This window comes from Eubalaena glacialis, chromosome 7, assembly GCF_028564815.1.
Source record: "Eubalaena glacialis isolate mEubGla1 chromosome 7, mEubGla1.1.hap2.+ XY, whole genome shotgun sequence".
NCBI classification, from domain to species: Eukaryota; Metazoa; Chordata; class Mammalia; order Artiodactyla; family Balaenidae; genus Eubalaena; species Eubalaena glacialis.
Window position 1 is genome coordinate 8010794 of NC_083722.1, and position 25838 is coordinate 8036631.

A 25838-nucleotide genomic window follows, 5' to 3' on the forward strand; every position below is an offset into this window, starting at 1 on the left:
GGGAAAATTGAGGAGGGGGGAGATTAGGGAGTACGTGGAAACTCTGTACTTTCCAATCAAATTTTCTGTAAACTTAAAACTGCTAAGAAAAAAGAAAAAAAAGTTGACTAATTAACAACAAAAAAAGGCCTAAGAGTATAAGTATAAAGTTTAACAATGTAAGGAAAACACACTAGTTAACCATATTAATTTTAATATCTATTTGGAGTTTAAAAGTTTCCCAGCAACACAAAAGATTTTTGCTTTGAGACATTAATTAAAACTGTACAAATATATATATAACCATTAGCACTAACATAAATTACTCTTTAGATTTTAACATTTTTCAAGAAGGTGAGCTGAATCTTCTGTACAAAAATACCATGTTCTTACTATGCCTTTGTATAATGTCCACAAGGTGATACCAATTACATTAGCATTTGTTACAAAGTCATAAAATACATAAAAAATAAGCAGTTTGATAACATTGTTCTTTAAAAAGAATATCTAGTCCGTAAAATGACAAGCTTGAATAGAGTAGTCCTAAGTTCAAAATGTCTATTTTAAATACCAATTTAGAAATAAAACTAAGAAAATATGTAGTAAGTGAAGTCACTGCGATAGCAACTGAATGCATTTGCTCTTAAGAGCAAGTGTGAAGGTCGGAGCTGAGTCAGTGATCTGTCTGCAGCAGCAGCAGGGGTTTGCTTTGGGGAACGAGCTGGTATACTTCATCTTTGTGCCTCGTGGGAATACGGAAACAATGTATTTTGAAAGTCTGATGAACACACTTGATGTGAAGATGACAGAACCTTGACTTGGTTAATTTGGAAGTCATCAAGCCATTGGGTTTGATAGTCACCACAAATTCATAGCAGTTGTATTGATCAAAATCGAACAATCGACTCTTTCTCCACTAAAATCAGGTGATGTGATTTTGACATCTCTATGTTAAAGAAATATTTATTTCTAAGAAAGATGTCCTGCTTTAGATTAGAATTATCATAGCTTCCATAATTCCAAAGTAGAAAAATGATAAATTACCATCTTTCTGCCATTGCCAAAATGGTAGAGTAGAACCTTGGCCAAATAAGAACCGTAACTGACAGTCCACAGACATCTATGTAATTGCTATAAAAACCCAAAACAAAACAAACCTCTGAGGCCAAACGATGAAATATTAAATAGTTTGGGCAAATATAAAACACTCTAAACACTTACTTCTGGAGGCATTTTTTAAAAAAAGCTTCTTATTGTACTTAGTATCTATTAATTTGTAGATCAAATACTTGACACTTTGGCAAATAGTTTATTCAATACTTTGTAAAGTCCTACCCATATATCAGCACTGTGGGCAATGATGCTAAGAAAATGCATTTCATTTCTAGGAAAGAAAGAAAACAGTAGATGAGTTTTGCTCTTCAAATTACCCACTATGACATATTTCTTCCAGAACTCAGTAGAAATAGACATCTGTAGACATTTCCCGGGGTCAGGGGACTTGCACAGACTCTGGAGCGATGCTGTGGGACTTCACACCAGACTCCTATCGGTGGCCTCCGTACTTGGCCACCCAGTCTGTCCTTCCGTGCACGGAGGAGACTGGCTGTGCGCGGTTCACAATATTTAGATTCTTGGCTGTAGGATTATAAGTAGGTCCTGAAAACTGCCCCTGACCAGTTTTTGTGTTCCAGGGATATTCTGAAAGAAAGCAGAATCAGAAATTAGAATTTTATTTAGATGATTATTAAATTCAAAACAAAGCAGTTCATTTTATGGGGGAAAATCTGAATTTATCTTTTTTTAAAAAAATTATTTATTTTTGGCTGTGTTGGGTCTTCGTTGCTGCACACGGGCTTTCTGTAGTTGCGGCGAGCGGGGGCTGCTCTTCGTTGCGGTGCGCGGGCTTCTCATTGCGGTGGCTTCTCTTGTTGTGGAGCACGGGCTCTAGGCGTGCGGGCTTCAGTAGTGGCGGCGCATGGGCTCAGTAGTTGTGGCTCGTGGGCTCTAGAGCGCAGGCTCAGTAGTTGTGGCGCATGTTCTTAGTTGCTCCGCGGCATGTGGGATCTTCCCAGACCAGGGCTCGAACCCTTGTCCCCTGCGTTGGCAGGGGGATTCTTAACCACTGCGCCACCAGGGAAGTCCGAAAATCTGAATTTGTCTTTAAAAGATTAATTCAGTGGTCTCTAAGGTTTTTTAAAAATATATATATATAAGCCAAAAATTCTGTTGTAGTATTATGCTGACACTTACAGCAGTTTTCAGCTTGACAGTTAGCGTTTTCAGCAGCTTAAGAGCCATAATTTCTGGTTTATAGTTCTGACACTGCTACTGTTTCTTATTTGGGCTCACTGAAGTGCCCATCATATTTTGATAGGCAATACCAACTGGGATGACCAAGAATAACTCCTTGGTTTAAGTTCAATGGGCAATACCCACAGTGTCAGTGACTATTTAAAATCACACTGTGGTTACATCTAAATAATATCTGAACACAGTATCACTACAGCAGATGTATTCAGAATTGTGAATCCTGTAAAGCTCTGGCTTCATGGAGCCACACAGATGGGGTCACATAGCAGGTTTCTCTTTAAACATGAAAATGTGGTTTTTGGAGTCAAGAAACTTCATGTTTTATTGGGAAATCGATGGATGATAACAGAATCCCTTTGAAAAGTGAGCCATTCTTAGGATCCCAAACCTTTCATCACAAGGTTTGTTTTATTCATACATGTATTGGCTGATTAAAATTTTGTGAAAATTTTAATGTGTTAGACATTTGTTACCTGAACAATTTATAAGCTCAGATTGCTTGAACATGTCAGATGACAAAGCAGTGAATCATTTCAGAGAAAACTTTAATATCCTCAGTCCCTCCTTCACCCCTTCCTCACTCCAAACTGGGAGCTAGGTATCAGAGCTATTCTCTCTGATGTTCCATCTTTCTGTTTGGGATTTAAATATCTTTTCACACTATGTGGTAGCTGTCATTCTTGGATTATACTCTGTAGGAGTCAACTTTGAAATGACTCTCTAACCATTCTGTACACCTAACACTAGCTATACTATATTTATTTGCATGGTTTTCCCAGTTTTTTCTTCTATTTTTACTGTAGAATTGGAAGTATAGGAGGAGCTTATGGGAGCATGTGGGTCCTGATGTGTTGCTAACCTCAGCTTAAAGGGAACAAAGCCTTACATGAGGAACCGCCCTGGTGACAGTCACCCTGACTGCTTTGTGGTTCAGTTGGGACAAGGAGGCCAAGAGTTCTTCCTTGGTTTGACAGGTCATTTCATCCCACTCTTACTGGGTTTAAAGTTCTCAAAGCCAATAAAAAGCTCCTTAACAAAGACAGGGACAGTGTCTAGAAGGGCCAGTTAAGTGCACCATATTTTCTAGGAATAGCCCTTTAGTCATAACCCACTGGAATATAGACCAGCATCAGTCTGATAAATTAGTGCACTCACATCAAAATGGTACCATGGGCAGAGGAGAGCACATGGGAGGGGAGGGCAGGAGGGAGGAGACAATAAGTCCCCGTGACTGAGAGAAAGGGAAAGGGAAAACCCATTCTTAAGCTAACAGTGGGTGAGAAGTGAGGCGTCTGGGGAGTAACATCCAGAAAAGCTTTTTTTCCAGATGATGACATAGTCTTAAGTCAAGTCCTAAATGCATTTGAAGGAAACTGTGTCCAGGCCAACATTTGTAAAACCTTCTTTGAAAAGAGAATCATTTTGCCAGTAAGGCGGTAGTGTTGACATTTAGGATTCCTTTCTGAGAAAGAACAGAGTTTTAGGACTCCAGCACCCTTGGTGAAGAACTTAGTAGCTGACAAAGGAGCCCAGGTCTCGTGTGGGGCAAAGAAGTGCTTTGTTCAGCAGCTGGCTGTGCCCACACCTCACCACTCCCCAGAACGGAGCTGGCAGCCCTCTACCACTTGCTGTGCATTTATTTTAAAACCTGCATGTGTCCTATCAAGGGCATTTAACTTCTTGTAGGAAATGTTTGCTGAAGGAAAAGGTGTTTGCCTCTAGTTAAGAATGCAATCCCTGCCACTGCTATATAACTTTTAGCAAGATAGAAAACTTCTGTAAAATGGAGATAATGATGGTACCTTCTGTGTTAGAGCCATTGGGAGAGGGTTCAGTGAGTTAATGCACGTAAAGCACGTAGCACAGGGCCCTGTGCTTCTAGAGGGCGGCTGTGTCTGAAAGTGACTACTCCTCTAAGTCCTTGTTACTGTCAGAGCAGGGGACAAGGAGGTATGAGGGGGTTTGGGTTGAGAGATGACATGGGGAGGGAGGAAGAAATTAATGTGATTTTTCTTCTCCAGACTTGAGGATGAGGAAGAAGAGCAGAGAGGGAGGCTGAGAGAAGGGGAAATAGTCGAGTAAATATGGTAATGACCTGGTTTTATTCTCTTGTGGGAAACTGTCACACCAGTGGGAGGGCTGGAAGACACATCTCTTACAGAACAGTGTTTTCCTAAGGATTTGCATTGACCACTTGAGAATGATTAATATTTACTTCTTTTTTTTTTTTTTTTTTTTACCTTTCCTCCTATCACGATCTGTAGGAAAATCTGATAAGCAGAGTAAAATGAAGAGATGAAAAGTTATGAGAAAGCATTTTACTTAAAAAAATGAAAACAGAAATATGCATGCTAATCTGACAGAATAATTGATATATAAAGGCCTCCAATCCCTTATAAAAATATGTTCAAAAATACCCACTTTCACTTTCTAAGGGCAGGTACTCAAACTAATTTGAGACATTATGATTTTCTGCCTTCATATTAAAAATTGCTACCAAGCCATGGCTAATGACTCATGATAAGGCTGCCCTAAAGTATCTGAGGCTTTATAAAAGTTATTGCTGTATATAAAATGTTTATTTATATATTTTGTTTCAGCAGAGAGATAATGAAGCAGTTCTTTTCGCAGATAAGGTAACTGAGTACTGCTTAAGCAGTTCTACCATGGTAAGAAATAAAAAATTACGTAAGTCCAGTGCTTTTTACAATTTTAGCTCCGAAAGCATGAACTTTAAAGACTGGTAACTCTAATCAGGAGTTCTATAATATAAGATCCTGGCTGGGACAGACTGGGAGAAGACTTTTGAAGTCAACTTTTAAATTAAACTGTAACTAGATATCTTATCAAACTTGTAATTATCTGCCTCGATGTTTATTTTAGGTGCTTTAAGAAGGGTATCTATTTTAGACTGAAATAATTTAGTGAACATTCATAGTCAGATCTGGTCAACTCAAGTACAGAATCCTCACCTCAGTTTCAAGAGCGTCCCCCTGAATGTGGCTGTCACACGCCACGCCACTGCAGAGCAGGTGACCTAGTTAGTCATAGCGTCGGAAGGTGGGGAATAAAACTTCACCACCTAATATATTACAGAGCGAAAGCCAGTCAAAGTTCTGCCGCAGTTTAGTTCTAAACCCTAAGATGGAACTGCAGAAGGACTACCCGTTAACTGATACGTAACAGGGTCTCAGCACCTGTTGCGCTTTCCGCTCCGTGCCAGGTACCAGGCGGGAAGCTCTGAAAGGTGCATCCTCGCACATCTCGTCGTGTAGCACAGCACCTTCTTCGGAATTAGACAGTTTCTATCCCAGCTCCACTATTTCCAAGCTGTGTGACCCTAGGTAAATGACTCAATGTCAGTTTCCTCATCTGTAAAAGATCTACCTCATCAGGTCATTGGGAGGATTCAGTGGCACAGTCTGTGTGTCTGACCGAGAAAAACCACCGAATCAGAGGTAGTAGCTCCTCTTATTAGACTGTCAAACCGCATCTTGGGGAGAAAAATGGGACGTTTTGTCAGAAACAGAACTGTAGTTAATAGGTGAGACTAATTTAAAAGTCTTCACTCAGGAAAGGTGACTATAAACTTCACAAAGCTCCTTTCTGATCAGAATTCTCAGAAACCGTATCTGAAGTTGTTCTTACCTGAAGCTGTCGCACCGAGTGGTGCTAAGTGTATCCTCTGGCCAGCTGACCCCACTTCTTTTTTGAGAAAGGAAGGAATATATCCTGACTGATTGTAAGTAGCATAACTTCCAAGATTTCCTAGTGACGTATCATAAAGTTTCAGAGTCAGAAGGTTCATATTTTAAAGCACCGGAGAGTAACTTTGATTACAACCACTACTAATTCTAAATTCTGTTTTGGGGGCATCGTCTATATTTCATGCGCGGCACTACGGTTTTACAGATGTTCCCATTCAGTCCATATAACAACCCTCTTAGATGCGCGTTACTATCCACACCTGACTTGGCTAACTTCTCACAGTTAGTAAGTGACCAAATTAGAATGTGAACCCAAGGTGTCCCCCTGAATGTACCCAGGTTTTTATGACTCCACTTATTAACCTGAGAGTATATTTCCTGCCAGGAAGCCCCCATCCCTGCGGTGCTCTCTGAACACTTCTTCATCTTGTAAAATCACCCTGATAAGTGCACCTATTCTCATAGGGGTTGTTGTAGGGATTGAATGAGATGAATGCAAAGCACTTAGCATAGGCTCTGCTGTCCGAGACATGTCAGCTGTCACCATCCTCATCGCTATTAGTGAATGATCAATCTGGGGGGAAATGTAAAGTCAGGAGACCAGTCAGGAGGGCAGTGCTGTAGCTGAAATGAGAGTGAAAGTAAGAGAGTCTGAACTTAGACGGTCATGGAGGGATGGAGGAGGAAACTAGCAGGTGGGAGGGGTGGGAAGGAGAGTAATATAAACCCCCAAGTCTGTAGCGTAGGTGACTGAGAACAGGATACAGGGGAAGAATCAGGTGTGGGGTAAAGATCTGGTGCCCATGGGAGATTCAAGTCACAGAGGTCCAGCAGGCCTGGAGATCTGGAATGATCGGGGCATGGCGGTGATGGCACCATGGGCTTGGAGGAGCCAGCCCAGAGGGACTGTGGGATATGCAAAGACCCGGAATAGAACAGAACCCAGGGAACAGCACTAAGGGGGAGAAAAGAAAAGGACCCTGCTGGGGAGAGAGTGGAGAGGTAGACGGTAGGAATAGGGTCTGGAAACTCCAGAGAAGACAGCGTGTGACAAAGAAGGAGTAGCAAATAAGGCAGAGGTCTGGTGGGGTTGGCACTGCCCTGGGATTTGGCCGCTAGCAGGACAGGCCCCGGCAGGAGCTGTTTCAGAGGCCCGAGGTAAGCTGAGGACAGACTGCAGTGAGCTGAGGGGTAAAGTGGAAATCAGAGGAAAAACAAATATAACTTCTCTTTTAAGGAGCCTGGCTACACCAGAAAAGGGACAGGTTTGTCAGTGAGAAGGTGAATCAGGGCTCTGACCGCCTTGGTGGTTTCAAAGAACCGTTCATCTGGCAGCTATGACTGAAGCTTATTTTTACATGGTGTCGTTTGACCACAAGGCTGGACTCTGCCTTCCTGTGTCCCTGACGTCTGTCACGGTGCTGTGCATAGCAGGCACTCAATAAGTGTTTGCTCCTGAACCAACAAATGTCAAACAGCAATATTATTTATCAGACCCTAAAGGATGTTACACAGTAAACACGTTATCAGTTTATACGATTTTTAACACTGCTGAATTTTGCATAGGCACCGCTGCCTCATTTGTCCTTTCTTTTCACCTTGAGGTACTCATTCTAATTTACGAATCAGCCCTTTACTTCAAAAGACTTTTTGAAAGGGAAGTTCAAGGCAGTAATCCCATTCGGTAGCAGCCTGAGAACATATCTCCCGGGACGTCCATGGCGATCCAGTGGTTAAGACTCTGCACTTCCAATGCAGGGGGCGTGGGTTCGATCCCTGGCCAGGGAACTAAGATCCCACATGCCACGTGGCGTGGCTGGAAAAAAAAAGATCTCTCCCACTCATCCCCATCATCAGAGCAAACACTTATTAAATGCTTGTTGTGTGACAAAAATCCTAGGGATGGTCGTATAATAATGCCTCGGTCAGTATTATTTCCTCTGTCTTACAGGCGGGGAAACTGACTTAGAGGACCCAAGTAACTTGTCCAAGACCACAAGGCTAGTGAGTGACTGAACAGGGACACGGCAGGCTCTAAAACCGATGCACTGATCGGTTACAGGATGCTTCTTCCTATTGGAGGAAGAAGTTGCTAAGGGAAAATGCATAGAAAATTAAGTCTTCTTAAATTATTTTGGCTTTTCATTTGAAGTACCTTGTGAGCTGCAAATTTTTAGGTTGGAGCCAATAGTTAGCACTGTTTAAACCACTGACAGCAAAATTCTAGGAAATCCATCATCTCTATGAACCTGGTTAACTTTTTCTTTTAAATGATGGTTCATGCTCAGAAATGAGTCTCAGAACTTAAAAAAAAAATTTCCAGGAATATTGATTATAAAATTAGAAAATATCCTTTTAATTATTTTTCGTAGATTTGTTTGATTTCTTTAAATTGTCATAATTAATTTAAGAAGACAAGCATAGAGCTTTTTGAGAGCTAATTACTCTTAGAATTCCAGCTCCCGAAGAAAGAGGTTCTTGACGGTGTGAATGCTTCTGTCTCTCCTAGTCCTGATCTGACCCCTAAAAGCAGGTGACCTTGGCCTTCGTAGTGGCCTTTTATGACAAGATTTGGGGTAGATGTTGAGAATAAAATTGGACAGGAGATTCAAAGAACAAACTGTACTCATCTACAAGGCCCAGAAATTACCTTGTGAGTCCTGTAATTTTTCAGGAAAACTTTCATTGCATGATAGTTTTTCAATTGGTTTAATTATGCTTTCTTCTAAAGAGAAGGCAGATGGAAGGAAAGAATGAACAATAAAGAGAATGTTATAGGAAAAGCAGAGAAAAAATGGATTCCATGATTAATGAAAAGATGCAGAAAGAAACCTTAAAATGTTTCTCCGAGAAAATGTGCTCGGTGCTGTCTCAGCTTTCATTTGATGTCAGTCGTATATTTCCCTGAGACTCAAAGTTGTGTAGCTGTCATTTTACCTGATTGTATTTAACCACTTGGTTCAGTGAATATTATTTTTAAATAACTGAGAAAAAATTAGCAAATTGCAGTGCCGCAGCACTGTTAAATGGATAAGATATCCGGAGCGTTTGATGTCACATCAGAGCACCTCAGGAGACTCCTCGGTTACTACACAGTGATCCTCAAACTCTTTTGATCCAATACCACCTACATATTTTTTAAGAAAGAACTGTCTACCTCTTCAGACACTTTAAGCTGATATCTAAAATGTTTCCTCATAAGTTTTACAGTTCCAAAGGATTTAACTTCTGGCATACTGTAATCATAGACATTTAAAAATAAAACTATTAACATCTCTCTTTTAAATATAATCAATGGAATCTAAATACCATAGTGATTTTATGCTAACCAATACTGACTTAAGAAATACATGACCACATGGGACTTCCCTGGTGGTCCAGTGGTTAAGACTCTGCCCTCCTACTGCAGGGGGCACTGTTCGATCCCCGGTCCGGGAACTAAGATCGCACATGCCACGTGGTAAGGCCAAAAAAAAAAAAAAGAAATACATGACCACAGTCCTTTTTAACAGGTAGAAATTTCACATGAATCCCTTTTCTCTCTAAAATTTTATTTTCATTCATATGTCAACTCCCAAATTTTATCTGAATATAATTTTAGACTTAAAGTCTTTAAATTAACCAGTCAAAAATGTGTATAGATTGAAACCTTTAAAAAAATTTCTTGTAACCAACCATAAGTATATTAAAATACTTTTTTCTGGATTAAGTTAATTATAGTTAGAATGATTCGTTGTATATAATTTATCAAAAAAGATGAATATTATAGAATTTGATTATTAAAAGTGAAAAGTCAGATTTTTTTTGGAAATTCATCTCTTAATGAGAAAGATGGGACCTTTTTCAAGTGGTTCATGTATCCATCAATAAATATTACTTATTGCTAAAATCAGACAGGATTCAGCTTCATTTTTTTTTTAAAGATGGGAAGCAAGGAGAAATCTTGTAAATGCATAGTAGGGAATGAAAGGTGTTTTGTTACAGCTTTGTTACTATAGTCTTTGAACACTATTCAGAGTTACAGATCAAATATCACATAGTGATCTCATAAAAAATGATTTTTAAAAAATTTTTCATTTATATTGGAGTACAGTTGATTTACAGTGTTGTATTAGTTTCACAAATGATTTTTAATTATCTGTTAGCTATAACTCAACTAGGTTCTCCTTCAGTTTTTTAAAAGCTAAGAACTGGAAACCACTTGACTTAAAAAGGATTTATTTGTTCCCCAATCATCAGAGTTACTCACTTTCTCAACACTGACACCAATATATCAAACTAGCCCTTTGACTGTCACCCCACATATTTTTATACTTTGGGGAAAAAGGAAACATTTAAAAGTAAAAATCCGCAGAAGGAAAACAGTGGAAGTTCATACTTTAAATGTAGTCTTGCTTTACCTGCATTACTCCTTTTGAAAGCAAGTTCTGCCCCCATGGGTCCCAATGACTTAGGAAATAACTGGCTATTCCAGGTATATGGGTGCATATCCTTTCCACTGGCTATCAAGGACACGTTCTTGGGGCTTACACCTTAGAAGAACAAAACAGTCATTTCGAAGGTTAGAGTGCCATCATAAACTTGAAGGAAAAATATACATTCAAACTAAGACTAGAAAGAACGCAAGGGAATGGAAATAAATTTTGGCTACAGTGTAGCAAATACTTGCTTTTTGATGGACCCTAACATGATCCTCAGCCCTAAACACAATAACCTGGAATCCTCACAGTGTCTTTTAGAAACGTTAAGTTATTTTCTGTAATACAAGTAATGATAAACATTGGATGTTTCTTGCTAAATGTCTCTTAAAATTTGAGGTGGCACAAAAATTTTCTTCCAAAAGATATTTCCATGTCATACACTTATTTTGAATGTACGCTCTGTGCCAGACCCTTGAGGAACACTTGGGGTAGCTGGGGAAAACAGACATGCGGCCAAGAACCCAGGGGAACTGAGAAGTTCGGAAGTACGTGTAAAGATCCATCCGTGAAGCTTATTTGCATATCGGATATAGTAAAATATAAACGGTTAATTGTTTATGATTTTCTGAAATCTGTGAAATGTGGACTCGGCCTTGGACTTTGGTCCCCGTGGTCAAAGGGTGTTGTTTTAACCTAGTTTTAAGAGATTTGAGAACTTCCTGAACTTGCTTTCTTTTGACTGATAATTAAATTGGGTTCAGCCTAGCAAACGCCAGAGACATCACACTGTCTAAGCCTCTGGGTCATACATGTAGGGTTCTCTTTAGTGTAGAAAACATCCTTACCGAGGACTATTATTAATGTAGAGAGAGGGTCAGCCCCTGTTTCAAGGGAGCTTTGACTTTTCCCAAAGTGAACTCCTTGGCAAGGTTTCACATTTATGAGACATATAATAATATTCCTTGTTTTAAAGCCAGAAACAAGCCTGGTTGTTCCAAACCAGGCCGCAAGGTTACCTGTCATCAGTTCTCTAAGGAAACACTCCATCAGGTAGATCATTTCCCTTTATTATAGGATATTACTCCTTATGGATTTTGGTTTCTAATAAAATACCTACAAACAGAACTATAATAGGCAATTCCCTGACAATAAAGAAGATGCACTAGGTAGCAATTACTCAGGTTAAAAACATCTTCACACACACACACACACACACACAAAAGATATTTACCCCCAAAGAAGGTGCAAGGTCACGGGAGAAAACTACAAATCTCTTTAGGTGAATATTTTTATAAATACAGTTCAACAAAGAATGGGCCCTGACTACTTAAATTATTTTAATACAGTTAGCCTTGCCGATATCCTTAGTCTTTTCTTTTTTTCAGTAAATACATACTACACTATTGAAAATAATTGCTTTAACTCTTTGTCAAAAGATTTTTCCAATTTTCTTGGAAATAGACAAAATCTAGAATTTTAAAACATGTATTAGTTTACAAGCTTTTCTGGGGTACCTTCTATAACCAAACACCGTTAAAGAGAAGCAAAAATTAATATACTATCATCCGTCCCCTCAAAGGAGATTAAAAAGTCAGTCAGCAAATATTTACTGAGCACCTACCACGTGCCAGGCAGTGTGTGTGGCACTGGAGAAAAAGTGGTGAACAAAGTAGACCAGTTTCTGCCTTTGTGGCTCTTAAAATCTACTCTAGTGAGAAGGGAGACATGGACAGTTATAGATAATTAGGTGAGTAATTAGCAGTGTGCAAATCATGCAGAAGAATCTGGTGCTGAGGCTGCAAAAAACAGAAGCAACAAAGCCAGTCTTCTAAAACGGTAATTTTAAGCTGGAATGTGAATCATGATAAGGACTTGGTAGGAGTCGGGGAGGTGTGTTCCTGGCAGAGGCGTCAGCGTGGGCAGTGGACCTGGGAAGGGGAAGAACTCGGAGTCGGAGTCGTCGGCAAGGATGAAGCAGGAACAGGGCGTGGCCCAGAGTGAGGCTGGAGAGGGGAGCAGGCAGCAGATCACAGGGAAGTTCGTGTGTCTCGCTAAGAAATTTAAAACGCAGTAGGAGAGGCACACATACAAATGACACAGGACGTTGGATACACTGGGTGGAAAGAAGGACCGTAAGTGGTAATGGGATTCGAGAAGGATCCACAGAACAGGGTTTCAAAAGTGCTGGGACCGGGCGTGAGACCAGAGGGCACCGCCGAGATCGTTAGCACCTCCACTGTATACTCTATTTGCAACAACTACCTTGTGATAATTAAGTACCTAAGGCTTACGGGGCGAGCTGATGGATGACTGCAGTCCCATCGTTAAGTAACAGAAAACAGAATCTCAGAGTCGTGCTCCAGTACACAGCCGGTCAGTAGCAGGTCAATAACTATGACTCTTGCGTCCCTCTCCCTGAAGGCCAGTGTCACAGATCTGCCAATCCTTGCAGTATAATGTCAGGCTGCCCTGAAATTATATGGTACATTTCTAGAGCTCCCATGATCCTAAAGGTTGATGCTTAATAAGACCTTAATACTTGGCTTTATGGTTAAAAAAAAAAAAAAAAAAAAAAGAAGCCCCCCAAAGATAGTACTCTTTGTTATTCCTGAGGATATTCAATGAATTAACTACAGACCATAAATAAATGTCAAGGATCACTTCTTCTTTGCATTTCTGTCCTCTGCAGTTGCTGGATCACGATAGGTGCTCAATAAATGTTTGTCCAAGTGACTGAACTGAGCTCAGTTCTAGTTTCAAATCTCACCCAGCTCTAGAGGGGCCATCTTTGAGACAAAACATGCCAAAATAGGGTACAGTCAGGCTCAGGTTTAGATTTCAAACAGTTCATTCTAATTTTGAGTCTATTTCTTAGGCTTCAATTACAGCCATGCTTCTGACCCAGAGTAATTAGTAGAATTTGTTAGATCTTTCTGGTGAAAAAGGAAATGATCGGATGGGTCTCAGATACCCTGAAATACGTTCCTGAAAACTGCATGAGGGAGCAAGTAGAGCTGGGAAAACAGGTGTCTGCCAAAAATTTTGCAATACCCTTTCCCACCACCAGAGGGCGCACTTCTACAGCGAAGATGAAGCACTGATTTTATTTCAGTGAAATGGATTCAATTTTCTTTCTTTTTTAAACAGGGAAAAGTGTCCCCCATGAATCTGTGTTCTGGAAACTTTATTACACCCCTGCTTTTGCAGTCAGATCAGAACTTCCTCATGGTTTCAGCACCGAAACTTACTCACCAACTGGTGTCTTTGCACCTTTCAAAAGTGCACCCTCTCTTACGGTCTTAATTCCCACTCCTCTCACCATCCTAAGGAACAAGTCATCACCCTTTCTATCCAGACGTGTGCAGTGGCCTCTTGACCAGTCTCCTTGGGCCCCTCGACCAGTCCCCTACCCTTTTTGAGCCCCTGGCGTGGTCTACCTAGCAGCCAGAATGATCTTTTAAAAACACAAATCAGATCATTTAGGAAACAGTATAAAATTCTACCTCTTATAAGAACTGGTAATGGGAGTGCAGAATTGTTTGAATACAGTTTACAGAAGGCATAGCTTTGGTGGGGGAGCGTGGTATTTTCTGAACCATACTCGTCATCTTGATTGGTGGCTGCCAGGCATTTCCTGAGCAGACTTCACAGAGGCAGGAGGTCCAGAAAAGTCCCCGGGGACAGGCTGAGCCCGCAAAGAGCGCTGTGATTGTATTTCACTGGTGCCCTTTCTTCAGAGATTCAAAGACCCTGGAGCATGACCTATTAACTATTCTAGTTACCAGGAAACATTTTATTTTCTCTGCTTACCTGGAAGGTATCTTGATTGTTTCAAGTAGTACTGTTTAGCAGTTGAAGCAGTTGACAATTCAGAATCAGATTTTAGGGAAATAGCAGCGGGTAAGTTCTTGTTTTCCCCTGTTGAGTGGTTGGGACCTGCAGGTACTGACTCTGGAAGCCTTGAAAGCCAACATAAAGTAGCATCACCGGGTGAAGAACGGGAAGATGACGCCTGCTATACTCTCGCCCACCCTCCGCACATCTTTTCAAACCAGTCAGTGGTTTCCATCAGAGACCTTTTGCTGATAGGAGCACTAAATGACAGCCCCTCTCCCCGAGTAGATATCGGGCAGTGCCTAGAATCATTCCTAATGCTGGACAGTATGAGGCAGAAAGCTTTGTAACTAAGCAGCAAGGTGCCTGTGTACAGTATGTTTCCATTTTTCCTGCGACTGCTGCAGCTGCGGATTTGTGATGTGGGAAGATGGCATGTTGGAAGGGAAGAGAATCACAGCCATCTCCAGCTGGCTTCTCCAGCGGTGTGTAACCACTAAGGTTGTTAGAACACGGTTTAGGCTGGGCTAAGAGAACTGAAGTGGGGAAAGAAGTGTTAGGACAGTCCCCAAACAGAATTTCCAAAGAGCCTAATGACAGAGAGAGACACCATGCATTTGCTGATATGTGCCTGCTCCCCGGAAGGCAGAATCGACTTGGGCGGTGGCGAGCGCCTGGCTGGGTGCCTGGCGGGGACCAGGCAGGGTGCCTCTGGCGGGGTGCCTCTGTCCCCCAGGGCCCGGCCTCCTATGGCCCCAGCTCTGTGTAGGAACGGAGGCCTTCCGGCATCCAGGCTTAGCTCTGTCTAGTTCCCGAGGCCGTCTGTCCGAGCGGCAGCCTTCGCTGCCAGAGGACGGGCCTGCGATAGGTTTTGCTGCCTGTCGCTCTGTGTGTGGCCCTGCACCACGACCTTCTCTCCCACCTGTGACCGGGCCTCTTCCCGTGCTGAGGCCTGGCCCCCCCGGCCAGCTCCCGTCACCTGTCTGACCCCAGGCCTCTGCGGTTCCTCCCGGGAAGGCCCTGCTCACCACGTCGACCCCTCAGGGATGGGCGCTGATGTGATTGGCCCTTTGAACTGCTGGCCACCACTTTGGGGTGGCCCTGGACACAGGGAGCCCCCTTCATTAGAAACAGCCCTACTCATTTCCGGCCACTGTCTTTACACCCTGCTTTCCAACACAGGCTAAAATACCCTATTTCTAAATGCCGGGTTTTCCCCTTAAGAGAAATACATACAGGACAAGGAAGGGCGAAGAGCCAGTCTTCCGATCTCTCCCTTTGGTTAGCACCGCAACGCTTGTTACACCCTCGTGCCGGGCGAGATTGGAAGTGGCTGAGAGGTGTAGCTTTCTGACTTAAAGTGGGAGGGGGATTAAGCAGGTTTATTCTGTTTATTCTCAAGTTTGTGGATTTTAGGGAGGAGTACCTATGGAACTTGGGGATCTGGAAATTGACTGACTGAGAATTATCTCCCCATGGAAAGTCTTCATCTACCTTCAGAGGTATGTGTACTCCAAAGTGAAGACTTCTGCACTGTACAGTGCCAAACAGCTATGAGGGAAGTTTCCCTGACTCGTGCACCATCTTTTCTCCCTATTCCTCTTTTGTTCCAAGGCGGGGCAGGGACAAGGAAAATATTTTCCCAAAATAGTCACCAAAATTTCACCCATCTTCACCTCAAAGTTGAATAATGCACTGATGATGATGCCAACTGAAAAGGGATTGCTAGAGATATCAAACTTCCAGGAAAAGTTCAGAAAATGATCAAAAAAGTTTAGAACAGCAAGCAAATAAATGATTAACTCTGAACGCCACCACCAGAGGAAACCATTACCTTTGTAGATTGTGCTTTGCTTTTTGCCAAGAGGCATGTGGATTTCAAATGGGAATTATGGTGATCGTAATTTAACAGGGGCCACGAAAGACTGAACTAGAACTCCTCCCTCCACACACGCTCAGCCACTGACGCTGAGAATCATTACTGTGAGGAGTCCGGAGTCCTGCTTTTTCAGAGGTAAAAGCACAGAGATCTGGATTTGACAGAAGAAACAACATTAAGCTACTTCTTGTCTTTTAATATGTACACTCATTTATACTTAATGAGTAAAGTTGATGCATGATGAAAACATATTTTCCCGAGAAATGTGAAATCTTACCGGAATGGAGAATCTTTTTTCCTCGTTTCTTTGAAAACACTCATGCTTGGCTTCTTGGAATGGGAGACTCCGACATCACAGTCCTCAAACTCTTCCCAGCCGTCTTCAGCCTTGAACACAGCCTGACCCCAACGCCTCCTGGCACCTTTATGGCCCAGAGTGCCACTTGGCTTCTGTGGTGGGAAACCAGTATCGTCATCTTTAATCGGGCGCCGAATGCCTTTTATGTGCAAGCTATTATATTTGATGCTGAGTCCCCATCTTCAAGGAGCTTTCCATACAGTTAAGGAGATAACATATATACATATTTTAAAGTATTAACAAAAATAGGTAGCACATGCTAAAAATATGATAGGAAATTGAGAGAGGACGGATCTCTGTGAACTTGGGTTGGGGGCAACTTGAATACGTAGGATCAGAATTGACTCTTCGTTGATGTGTAATCTGGAAAACTGCCACGCGTGGCTGTGTCTCTTTGGGCAAATGACTTAACTTTTCAAAGCCTTAGTTTCCTTCTCCTTAAATGGCAACATACAGTATTTATCTAACTTAGTGTTTTCGGATTTGATAGTAAAATACATCAAAAGTTTTTAGGATAGGGCCTGGCACATAAGCGTTACTGTAGGTTAGGTATTATTGTTGTGGTGGTTACTCTAGAGTTTGGAAGAGGAGATGCATAGGGTACGGCTTTTTAATAGGAAAGTGCCAGAGTGTGTTCCGGGGGGAAAGGGCAGACTGCGTTTCCTGAAGCAGATGGTTCGTGCTGGATGGAGGATAGGGTTGTAAAGACAGGCCGATGCTCTATGATGAAGGGCCTTCCTTGTATGCCTGGGACATCGCAGCTGTCCTATGGGCAGTGGAGAACACTGGATGTTTTTGAGATTAAAAAAAAAGTGATAGGGCTTCCCTGGTGGCGCAGTGGTTGAGAGTCTGCCTGCCAATGCAGGGGACACAGGTGTGAGCCCTGGTCTGGGAAGATCCCACATGCCGCGGAGCAACTGGGCCCGTGAGCCACAACTACTGAGCCTGCGCGTCTGGAGCCTGTGCTCCGCAACAAGAGAGGCCACGACAGTGAGAGGCCCGCGCACCGCGATGAAGAGTGGCCCCCCACTTGCCGCAACTAGAGAAAGCCCTCACACAGAAACGAGGACCCAACACAGCCAAAAATAAATAAATATTTAAAATAGAAAAAAAAAAAAAAGTGATAAAGGCAGCATTCGAGAAAGGTCAGGCTCCCCAGATAGGAGGCCTTTGCAGTTAACAGTGGCATGCGGGTAACAAGAGCCACGGGTTCATAGTGGTTGGAATGCTCAGGAAAGAATACATTTGCTGTTAACAAGAAATAAAAGGTCTGGACTTTTTTTGTCTCTCCGAACAGAGGTCAAGGAGAGTGTAGCAGACTCTGCTTCCTCGCTAAGATTTTGTCCAGGGCAGCAGTATGCCCACATAAAAGATCTGAAATGCCAGCCTCCCTTGCAGCTCTATGTAGCCATGGGATACGACCTAACTGGTGAGTTGTAAGTGCAAGTCTGTCAGGAGGGGCTTCCACGAGAAACAGTTTAGGCTCTGCCGGCCTGTGCCAGTGTCTTCCACTCTTCCCCCTTCTGGAAGGCAGATGCAACCCCAAAGGAGCAGCAGCCAGCTGTGGCCACAGGACCGAGAGCCACCTGCCGAGGAGGGCGGTAGAGCAGGAAGACAGAGCAGTCTGGTTCCTTTCATGAGCTGCACCAGCCCTGGCTTACCCACCACCTGCCTTCTCGCTATGAGAGAAAAACAACCCCTCGTGGTTTAAGCCACAGTGGTCAGGTTCTGTCATAAGCCACTGAATGTAATCCTATTGGACACAGAGAAGGAAAGGCAGGGGTGACTTTAAAAATGTGAGCCTGACTGTCTCAGAATGGTAGCTCTGTGAACAGAAATAAGGAATGAGAAAGAAGACCTGGTCTGGGGCAGACCATGAGGTGGTTTTATTCAAATCTACATGGGGTGGTTTGGGGGCATATAAACTGAAAAATCCAAAAGGCAATTGAAAATTGGGGAATTTGGAAGCAAGGTCAGCAAATACAGCTGTGTTTGAAGTAAGAAGATGCTTAAAGAATGGATATGCCATTGCTTGAAGCTGATGGTGCCACAGTGATGGATGATGAACAAAAAGTAGTATTTGCCAACTTCTCTTATACTGTTGTTTCTTGGTCAGAGAGAATGTGCTCCAGACTAAGGAGAATAAGATCTGAAGCCCCAGGTGAGTAGAGTTAATCAAAAGTTATAGTTGGCTGAGTCCGAGACTCTTATTATTTCAGTTGAACTGTATGTTAGGGTCCTGCTGAACAATGCCAGTAATATCAAGTCGTCTCATGTCTAAGAAGATTGGAAAGGGACAAATATTAATAATTTTTATAAAGTAGAAGGTGGATTTTTGCAAACTCCACATTAATAAGTTTGGTACCAGATGAGGGCAAAGATTCTAACATCAGTTATTAAAGAGAAAGTTTTTGAGCACTAAGGAAAAAAGGTGGTAGATCGCACAGGCCACCATTTTTCATAAAAAGCAGACAGTGAATGCATGTAGTCTATATGATCTTCAGCAAAGGAGGTGACAGGGTCTTCTTTCATGCTATCAAAGAAATGAAGTAATAAAAGGACAAGAAAGGAGCATCAGTACTGTCATGGGCTGAACGTTTATGTCCCACCAAAATTTATACCCCAACTCCAATGGGTTGGTATTTGGAGATGGGGCTTTGGGAGGTAACTGGGGATGAGATGAGGTCATGAGGGTGGGACCCTCATGGTGGGATTAGTGCCCTTAGAAGAAGAGAATCCAGGGAGCTGCTTTCTCTCTCTGCCATGTGGACAAAGCAAGAAGGTGCTGTCTACAAATCAGGAGGAGGGTCCCACCAGGAATCAAGTTGGCTGGCAGCTTGAGCTTGGACTTCCCAACCTCCAGAAGTGTGAGAAAGTAAATTTTTGTTATTTAAGCCACCCAGTCTATGGTATTTTCTTTTGGCAGCCTGAGCTGACTGAGACAAGTGCATAGTTCAATAATCTGACCAAGAGTACTGATGAATGGATCAGTATCCACCTAGAAGAAGGTTCTAGTGGCTTGCTATCCCAAGGGCACATTGCTATTCTGTTCATCGTGAAGGTACAGGAGGGAAAAAATGAACAACCATTCCATAGCTGGTGACAAGCTGGGCAGAAGGGTTAAACTGAGAAGACAAAATAAGGGTTCAAAAATACTTATTAGAAATGTGAGACGTAAAAATAAGGTCTTCCAATTTTTTGGATCCTAGAGATCAAGTACACAATGAGAGGTTCAGAATATGTGGTGGGGCAGAAGCACTTGTGAAAAACAGACTCAGGAATTTTAGTCAACAGATGCTCAATCCCAACTCTGGAACTCAGGAGCCATCTAAAAATTTCGGGCTAGTCTATTGGGTACTTTAACTTAGTGAATGCATACGAGAGGGCGGGAGGGTGTTGCATAGTGCATGGCACTTAGTAGCTATTTAGTAATGTTAACTTCCCTTCCTTCCCTCCCAGTGTGAGTCAACATTTTATGGGCCTTCCAAGAAAAAAAAAGTAGTCCTTGATGGCACGAGTGAACACAGGGTTCTGGAATGTTGGTGGTTATTCACCCTGTTTTATATTTCCTACCTACTGTCTGCCTCTAGTTCTGGCAGGGGAAGCAGGAGGGTGAGGGGACTCAAAGGCTCCTTCATACACAGGAACCGAGGGTCACTCAGTCATCGGTGAATGACATCCCAGTGGAGTACATGAAGCAACTGAGGGTGTTTCTCTTAGAGAAAAGGGCAGATAATGTAAGGGCGATTTTCAAATATCTGAAAGGCTGCCTTTCTGGAAGAGTGATTAACTTTTATTAAAAGCTACAGAAACCAGATTTTAGCTCAGTATGAGGAAGAACATTCTAGTAGTCAGAATTGCCCCAAAGATAATGTGGACTCCTCAAGACCCTGGAGGTGGCTCAAAAACTGTGTGGACAATTATTCATTCATTCATTCAACAGATATTTGTTGAGAATTTACCATGTGCCAGACACTGTTTTGGGTTCTGGGTCTGTATTGAGAAATGAAACAGACGGACATCTTTTATGTCTTCCCCAACATTTTTAGAATGCCTAGATACAAAATCCTAATGGAACCAAACCATCGCATCTAAAGTGTCACTATGGGCTACTTACGGTTGGCATGTTTTTGACGATACTTGGAAATAGTGTTGGCGGCTGTTTCTGTTGACTCTGCTGCTTGGGCGCTTGCTGGACACCTGTGTTCTGTGGCGGCTGGATGGACTGCAGTGGCTGGTGGCTGTTGTTTGGCTGGGGCTGCCCGGCAGTCTGGTCACTTATGTCTGGCCGAGGCTTAGGTTCTAGATCAACTACAGGTGGCTTTGACTCTCGTGGTTGCCCATGCTTATTTAAAGGCTGTTTCGATTCCAGATGATGTGAGGAAGGGCCTAATATTTGACCAACTTGAAAATATGGGTGTTTCAATGCCTGAAGAAGCATGGAAATAACAAATGGAAAACGGTTTCACCTAAATTTATTGCATATAAACTCTTGTCCAGCGCTGGGCTAGGCATATATCACTAGTCTAGGTAAGCTTCAGAGATTTAGAAAGCATCCAGTTTTCCCCTTATGTGATGACTTTAAAAAGATACCCAGAAAAAAAAAATGATTTGAGAAGTAAATGTCATTTAAAAAAATGAAAAAGTACATATTAGTAGAAAGAATGTATAACTCACTTGTAATTTTAACATCCAGTCAAGGCAACTGTTCTTTTAAAGACTCTGTATAAAAAACAAAGTCTAGCTTATAAGCATTGGCTGAATTTGATGTGATTAACTCAAACTAAAACACTAGATACTCATGTTTTAGACTCCATAAAGGCATTAAGAAATGAGTTAAGAAAGCCTTCTACGTAGTTTATTTTAAATGATTAACTCTAACATCATATAAAATTCAGGGTTATTTTTAGCCTAACTATAAGTACATGTCTACTAGCAATAAAAAAAATTCTAAGAAATTGAAATAAGCTTTAACAATATACCAGCAAAGAGAAAGTACTTATGGGAATAAACTATAAAAGTACTAGTAAAAATGGTCATTGTTTGAGTTGTAACTAGATCAGTCATCAAATCACTGTTACTGCATGGAAGTGGGGGGTAGGGGACAGAGCTGGTGACCATCTGGGTGACACAGGCTAGAGCAGCGGTTCTCAGCTGGGGGTATTTTTCCCCTTCGGAGACATTTTTTTTACTGTCACAACTCGGGAGCTGGGAGGCGCTCCGGGCATCTAGGCACGCTGTCAGGGATGCTGCTCAATATCCTACAGCGAACCGGACAGCCTCCCCACAGCAAAGAATTAGCGGGTCAGAAATGTCAGTAGTACCAAGGTTGGTGAAAGCTGGTCTGGAGAGTGTCTGAAGCTCTCTGTGCAGCTCAGCTGTGGCTACAGGTCCCCTTATCAGTACTACATGTCTGGGTGGGGAGGGAAGTTCCCAGTTCTGCTGTTTTGTGTGTGTGTGTGTATCGGGGAAGGGGCTGTTCCTTAAGATAATCAAGCCCTGTTCCCCTGCACCTCCTGCCCTAAGCCAGTACCCACCTACGTGGAGGCATAGCCCTGACCCACAGTTAACTTCTCAGGTGTGCGGGGGCAGATTTCAGATGGACAGAGGCAACTCCTATAACTTAACCTCTCCCTGCCTCCCTGCTTCCACTAAAAAGCAGGGCAATAAAATAGTGAACAAGGAAGAGGTGAAGGGCAGGGAGGTGTATATTTTGGCAGAGGTAGAAAAAGTTTTTCTTCTGAGTTTCCCCTTAGAAACTTCGTTGTGTCCCCTACCACACCTGATTGGACATTGCTAAGTGGAACTCAACAACTGTAGACAATTTAAATACATCAGTACCTGACACATAGAAGGCACTCAAGTTCTGAATTAAGTAGCCCCATTAATTAGTATGTCACTTTTCCTAAGTCAATAATGTACATTTTGGAGCTAGAAGCTTTATGAATGTTTTGTAATTTCAAGGCTTCATCTGTAACTTTTCCTCTTTAAGATACCAGCTACCATCCTTAAAGAAACAGAGGATCTTTAAAAAATAATAACTTCTTTTTTCCTGTTTGTTAAGGGAATATTGATTGAATAGAATAAGGAATGTATAGAAAGTTCTCAAGAAGAAATTAAAATCATCTCTAAAGCCAACACCAAGAGAAAACTACTGCTCACATTTTGATGTTTTTCTTTTCAGTACTTCTTTCTAGTCTTTCATATACATACACATATATAGAGAGAGAGATTTTACCTTACACAGACTTGCAGCTTCTGCAACTCTAAGTACCTCATGCCAGTACCCCACTGTTGTAATTACTATCATTTTACAGATTATTTTAACATTTGATAGGGCAAGCTGTCTAACCCTACCACCGTCCTCTGATTACTTATTATTGTTCAAACCTGTCTTGGCTGTTCTTTCCTATTTGTTCTTCCAGTTGACCTTTAGAAAATATCTTCTCAAATTAAATTTTTTAAAAGCCAAATAATTATTTGGTTTATTTCAATCCTCAATTTATATTTAAATAACAATAAGAATACCATAAAGCCTGTTATGGCTTTTTAATTTAAGCCCGTTGCAGATAAAACCATGGCGTTTTTAAGACCATGACATCTGTAGGTGCCGAGGGTATAGTCACAAAGAAGCCAAGCGTGGGTATCACATGCTGCCCTCTTTTTTTTTTACATTATTATCCTCATTACCTAGTATCCATGGCAGTCCTATCTATCTATCTATCTATCTATTTATTTATTTATTTATGGCTGTGTTGGGTCTTCGTTTCTGTGCGAGGACTTTCTCTAGTTGCGGCAAGCGGGGGCCACTCTTCATCGCGGTGCGCGGGCCTCTCACTATCGCGGCCTCTCTTGTAGCGGAGCACAGGCTCCAGACGCGCAGGCTCAGTAGTTGTGGCTCACGGGCCTAGTTGCTCCGCGGCATGTGGGATCTTCCCAGACCAGGGCTCGAACCCGTGTCCCCTGCATTGGCAGGCAGATTCTCAACCACTGCGCCACCAGGGAAGCCCACACGCTGCCCTCTTGTGGGAGCGAGCATTACTCCAGTCCTGCGGAGGGATGATACTGCTGTGTAGAGGGAACGCGAGTCCTCTACTCGGTAGAAGAGCGTCGGAAAGTCTACTAGGCTGTCTAACTGAAGAGATGCTCTTTTACTACCTGTGACAAGTTTCTTCCTAATTAGCTTGTCACATGCCTGAATTTTTTTTTTTGACTTTTACTTTCTTCTTTATTCTTTTAAACTATGAAATGAACACAAGCTCGTCATAAACATTTGGAGTCATACAGAAAATACGAACTACCCTGTGCAAATCAGGTCAACATTTTTCTAACTCTAAATCTGATTTTCTGTTATTTCATAGTTGTCTTTCTAGCCCGTTTCCCACCATTCCCCCGTTCCCATTCATCCTCCGGTTCTGCCACTGCCTCAACGTTTAGAGCTCTATCACTCTGCCGGAGAAAGAAGGGAAAGGAAGATGCTAGATGGAAAACAAGTGTGAGCAAATTCCAACATTCTTAATGCCTAGTGTAAATGTCATTTCCTGTGCAAATTCTTCCTTAAATTTTACCACCATCCTTCCTCTGGGTGGAAGGATCATCCCTATACATCTCTCTGTTAACTGCCTCTAAATTATCAAAGCACTTTGTCCCCCAAAAAAGTGTGGTAGAAGATTGAGTACTTGCAGAATGTTCCACCAGGCCAGGAAAGGGGTCGTGTATTCGTATCTGAAATTCCAACCACCTTACGTACTACCAGGCACTTAGTTTCTTAGTTTGTGCTCAATAAATATTGAAAGAATAGTGATTTCAAAACTTCCTTGAAAGGTTATTGAAGTGGACATTCATTCTCTGTCCAGATTCCACTGTGCCTTCATAGCCAACCACTTATCTCCTTTGGTGGTGGTGGCGGGATCATTTTTCTCCTAGTGTACGTCATCTAAGTGGAATAGTAAATCCAAATGCCTCTACCCTCACCTCAAAAGCCAGAGAAATACAGCTTTATTCCCCCAGATAGTTATCCCCACCGTTTAGTTTTCTAAGGCTGTTATAACAAGTACCACAGATTGGGTGGCTTAAACAACAGAAATGTATTTTGTCACCATCCTGGAGGCTAGAAGTCAGAGATCAAAGTGGCGACATGCCTGAATTTTTACCATTAGAGATTAATTCCTTTCAGCCTCGACCTCCACAGGGTTCCTCATTTGAACCACAAAACAGAAAATCATTGGAGTGGCTATTTTTGCAATTCTCCCAAGAATCTTACATGCCTAGAAGTTAAATCATTACATACACTGGATGCCTTAAGCTTTAGGGCTTAATTCTCTCGGTAAAACTCTGGTTGAAAATAGACAGGTCTTTGTAAAGAAAAATATCCCCGATATTGTAAAACCTCAAATTAAAAAAAAAAAACAAACCCACACACAACTATACCAGGGAGATCTGTCTTACCTGGCTTGCTGTTGGTCGTTTCTTTGGATCCCAGCTCAACATTTCAGTCATAAGCTGAATAGCTTCACTACTGGCATTGGGAATAAGAGTTTTTAAGTTTATAGGAACACACTGGGGAAAGCGGAAATTCATAGAGGATGCAAGCTGGTACCCTTCTGGCCAGTCACTCTGTTTCAGGAATATATAAGTGGGGGAGGGGAGGCAATAAGTAATTTGTTTTTAATGATCAATTTAAAACAGAGTAATAATATAAAAATCACTTGTGTATGAAAATTTTAATGTTGACTCATATAAATAAATGTGAAAATGAAATACCAGACCACATACACAATTCAGTGCTATAAACAGTATAGAACGAACAGTGAGTTGAGAATTAGGGAAAAAATGAGAAAGCACTTTTATAAATTTCAAAATGTTAAACTCTGGTCTTTTGGATCTCGGTGGTGATGATGGTACCCAGGTGGCTCTGAACAAGTAAGGACAAGCAATTTACAAAGACACTGATTATTACAAAGATCCTCATTATATGTTATACATTGCATCCAATGTCAAAAACTGCACACAGCTGGGAAATGAGTTACGTTAAAGCTTTAATAGCTGCGTTAACTTGACTAATGCTAACTACGAGGCACACACTCACTTAATTCAGGTGTAATTATACACACTTAAACTTATTAAATAAGTGCATCTCAGAAAGTGAAGTCTAGCTGAGTGCAATAGTTAATTGAGAAGTACTCAGTTCAAGAAATTAAATATCCATGGCAGAGGTATATAAATGTAAACAAGAACAGGTTAAGAGAAATAAAATCCAGGACACCTGGCATTAATGAGCTGATCCCAATGGACATTCACAGAACAAGTAGGAGAGAGGCTAAGCATGTAGTCATCGGCTGGTCATC

General features: G+C 41.9%; 1 protein-coding gene across 2 annotated transcripts in view; it reads right to left on the reverse strand.

Annotated features, from left to right (window-relative positions):
* Nucleotides 1–1364: 1364 nt before the first annotated feature.
* Nucleotides 1365–25838, reverse strand: part of MAK (male germ cell associated kinase) — a 41409-nt gene continuing 16935 nt past the window's right edge. The window contains exons 7-14 of one of the 2 annotated variants that reach the window (XM_061194823.1): nt 24940–25107; nt 20609–20920; nt 16411–16583; nt 14231–14379; nt 10400–10531; nt 8650–8724; nt 5941–6060; nt 1365–1680 (exon numbers count right to left, since the gene is read on the reverse strand). In XM_061194823.1, the coding sequence (XP_061050806.1) occupies nt 1526–1680; nt 5941–6060; nt 8650–8724; nt 10400–10531; nt 14231–14379; nt 16411–16583; nt 20609–20920; nt 24940–25107 (1284 nt within the window). In that variant the 3' untranslated portion in view covers nt 1365–1525. The remainder of the gene's footprint in view (nt 1681–5940; nt 6061–8649; nt 8725–10399; nt 10532–14230; nt 14380–16410; nt 16584–20608; nt 20921–24939; nt 25108–25838) is intronic. The other variant, XM_061194824.1, reaches the window with a different exon arrangement.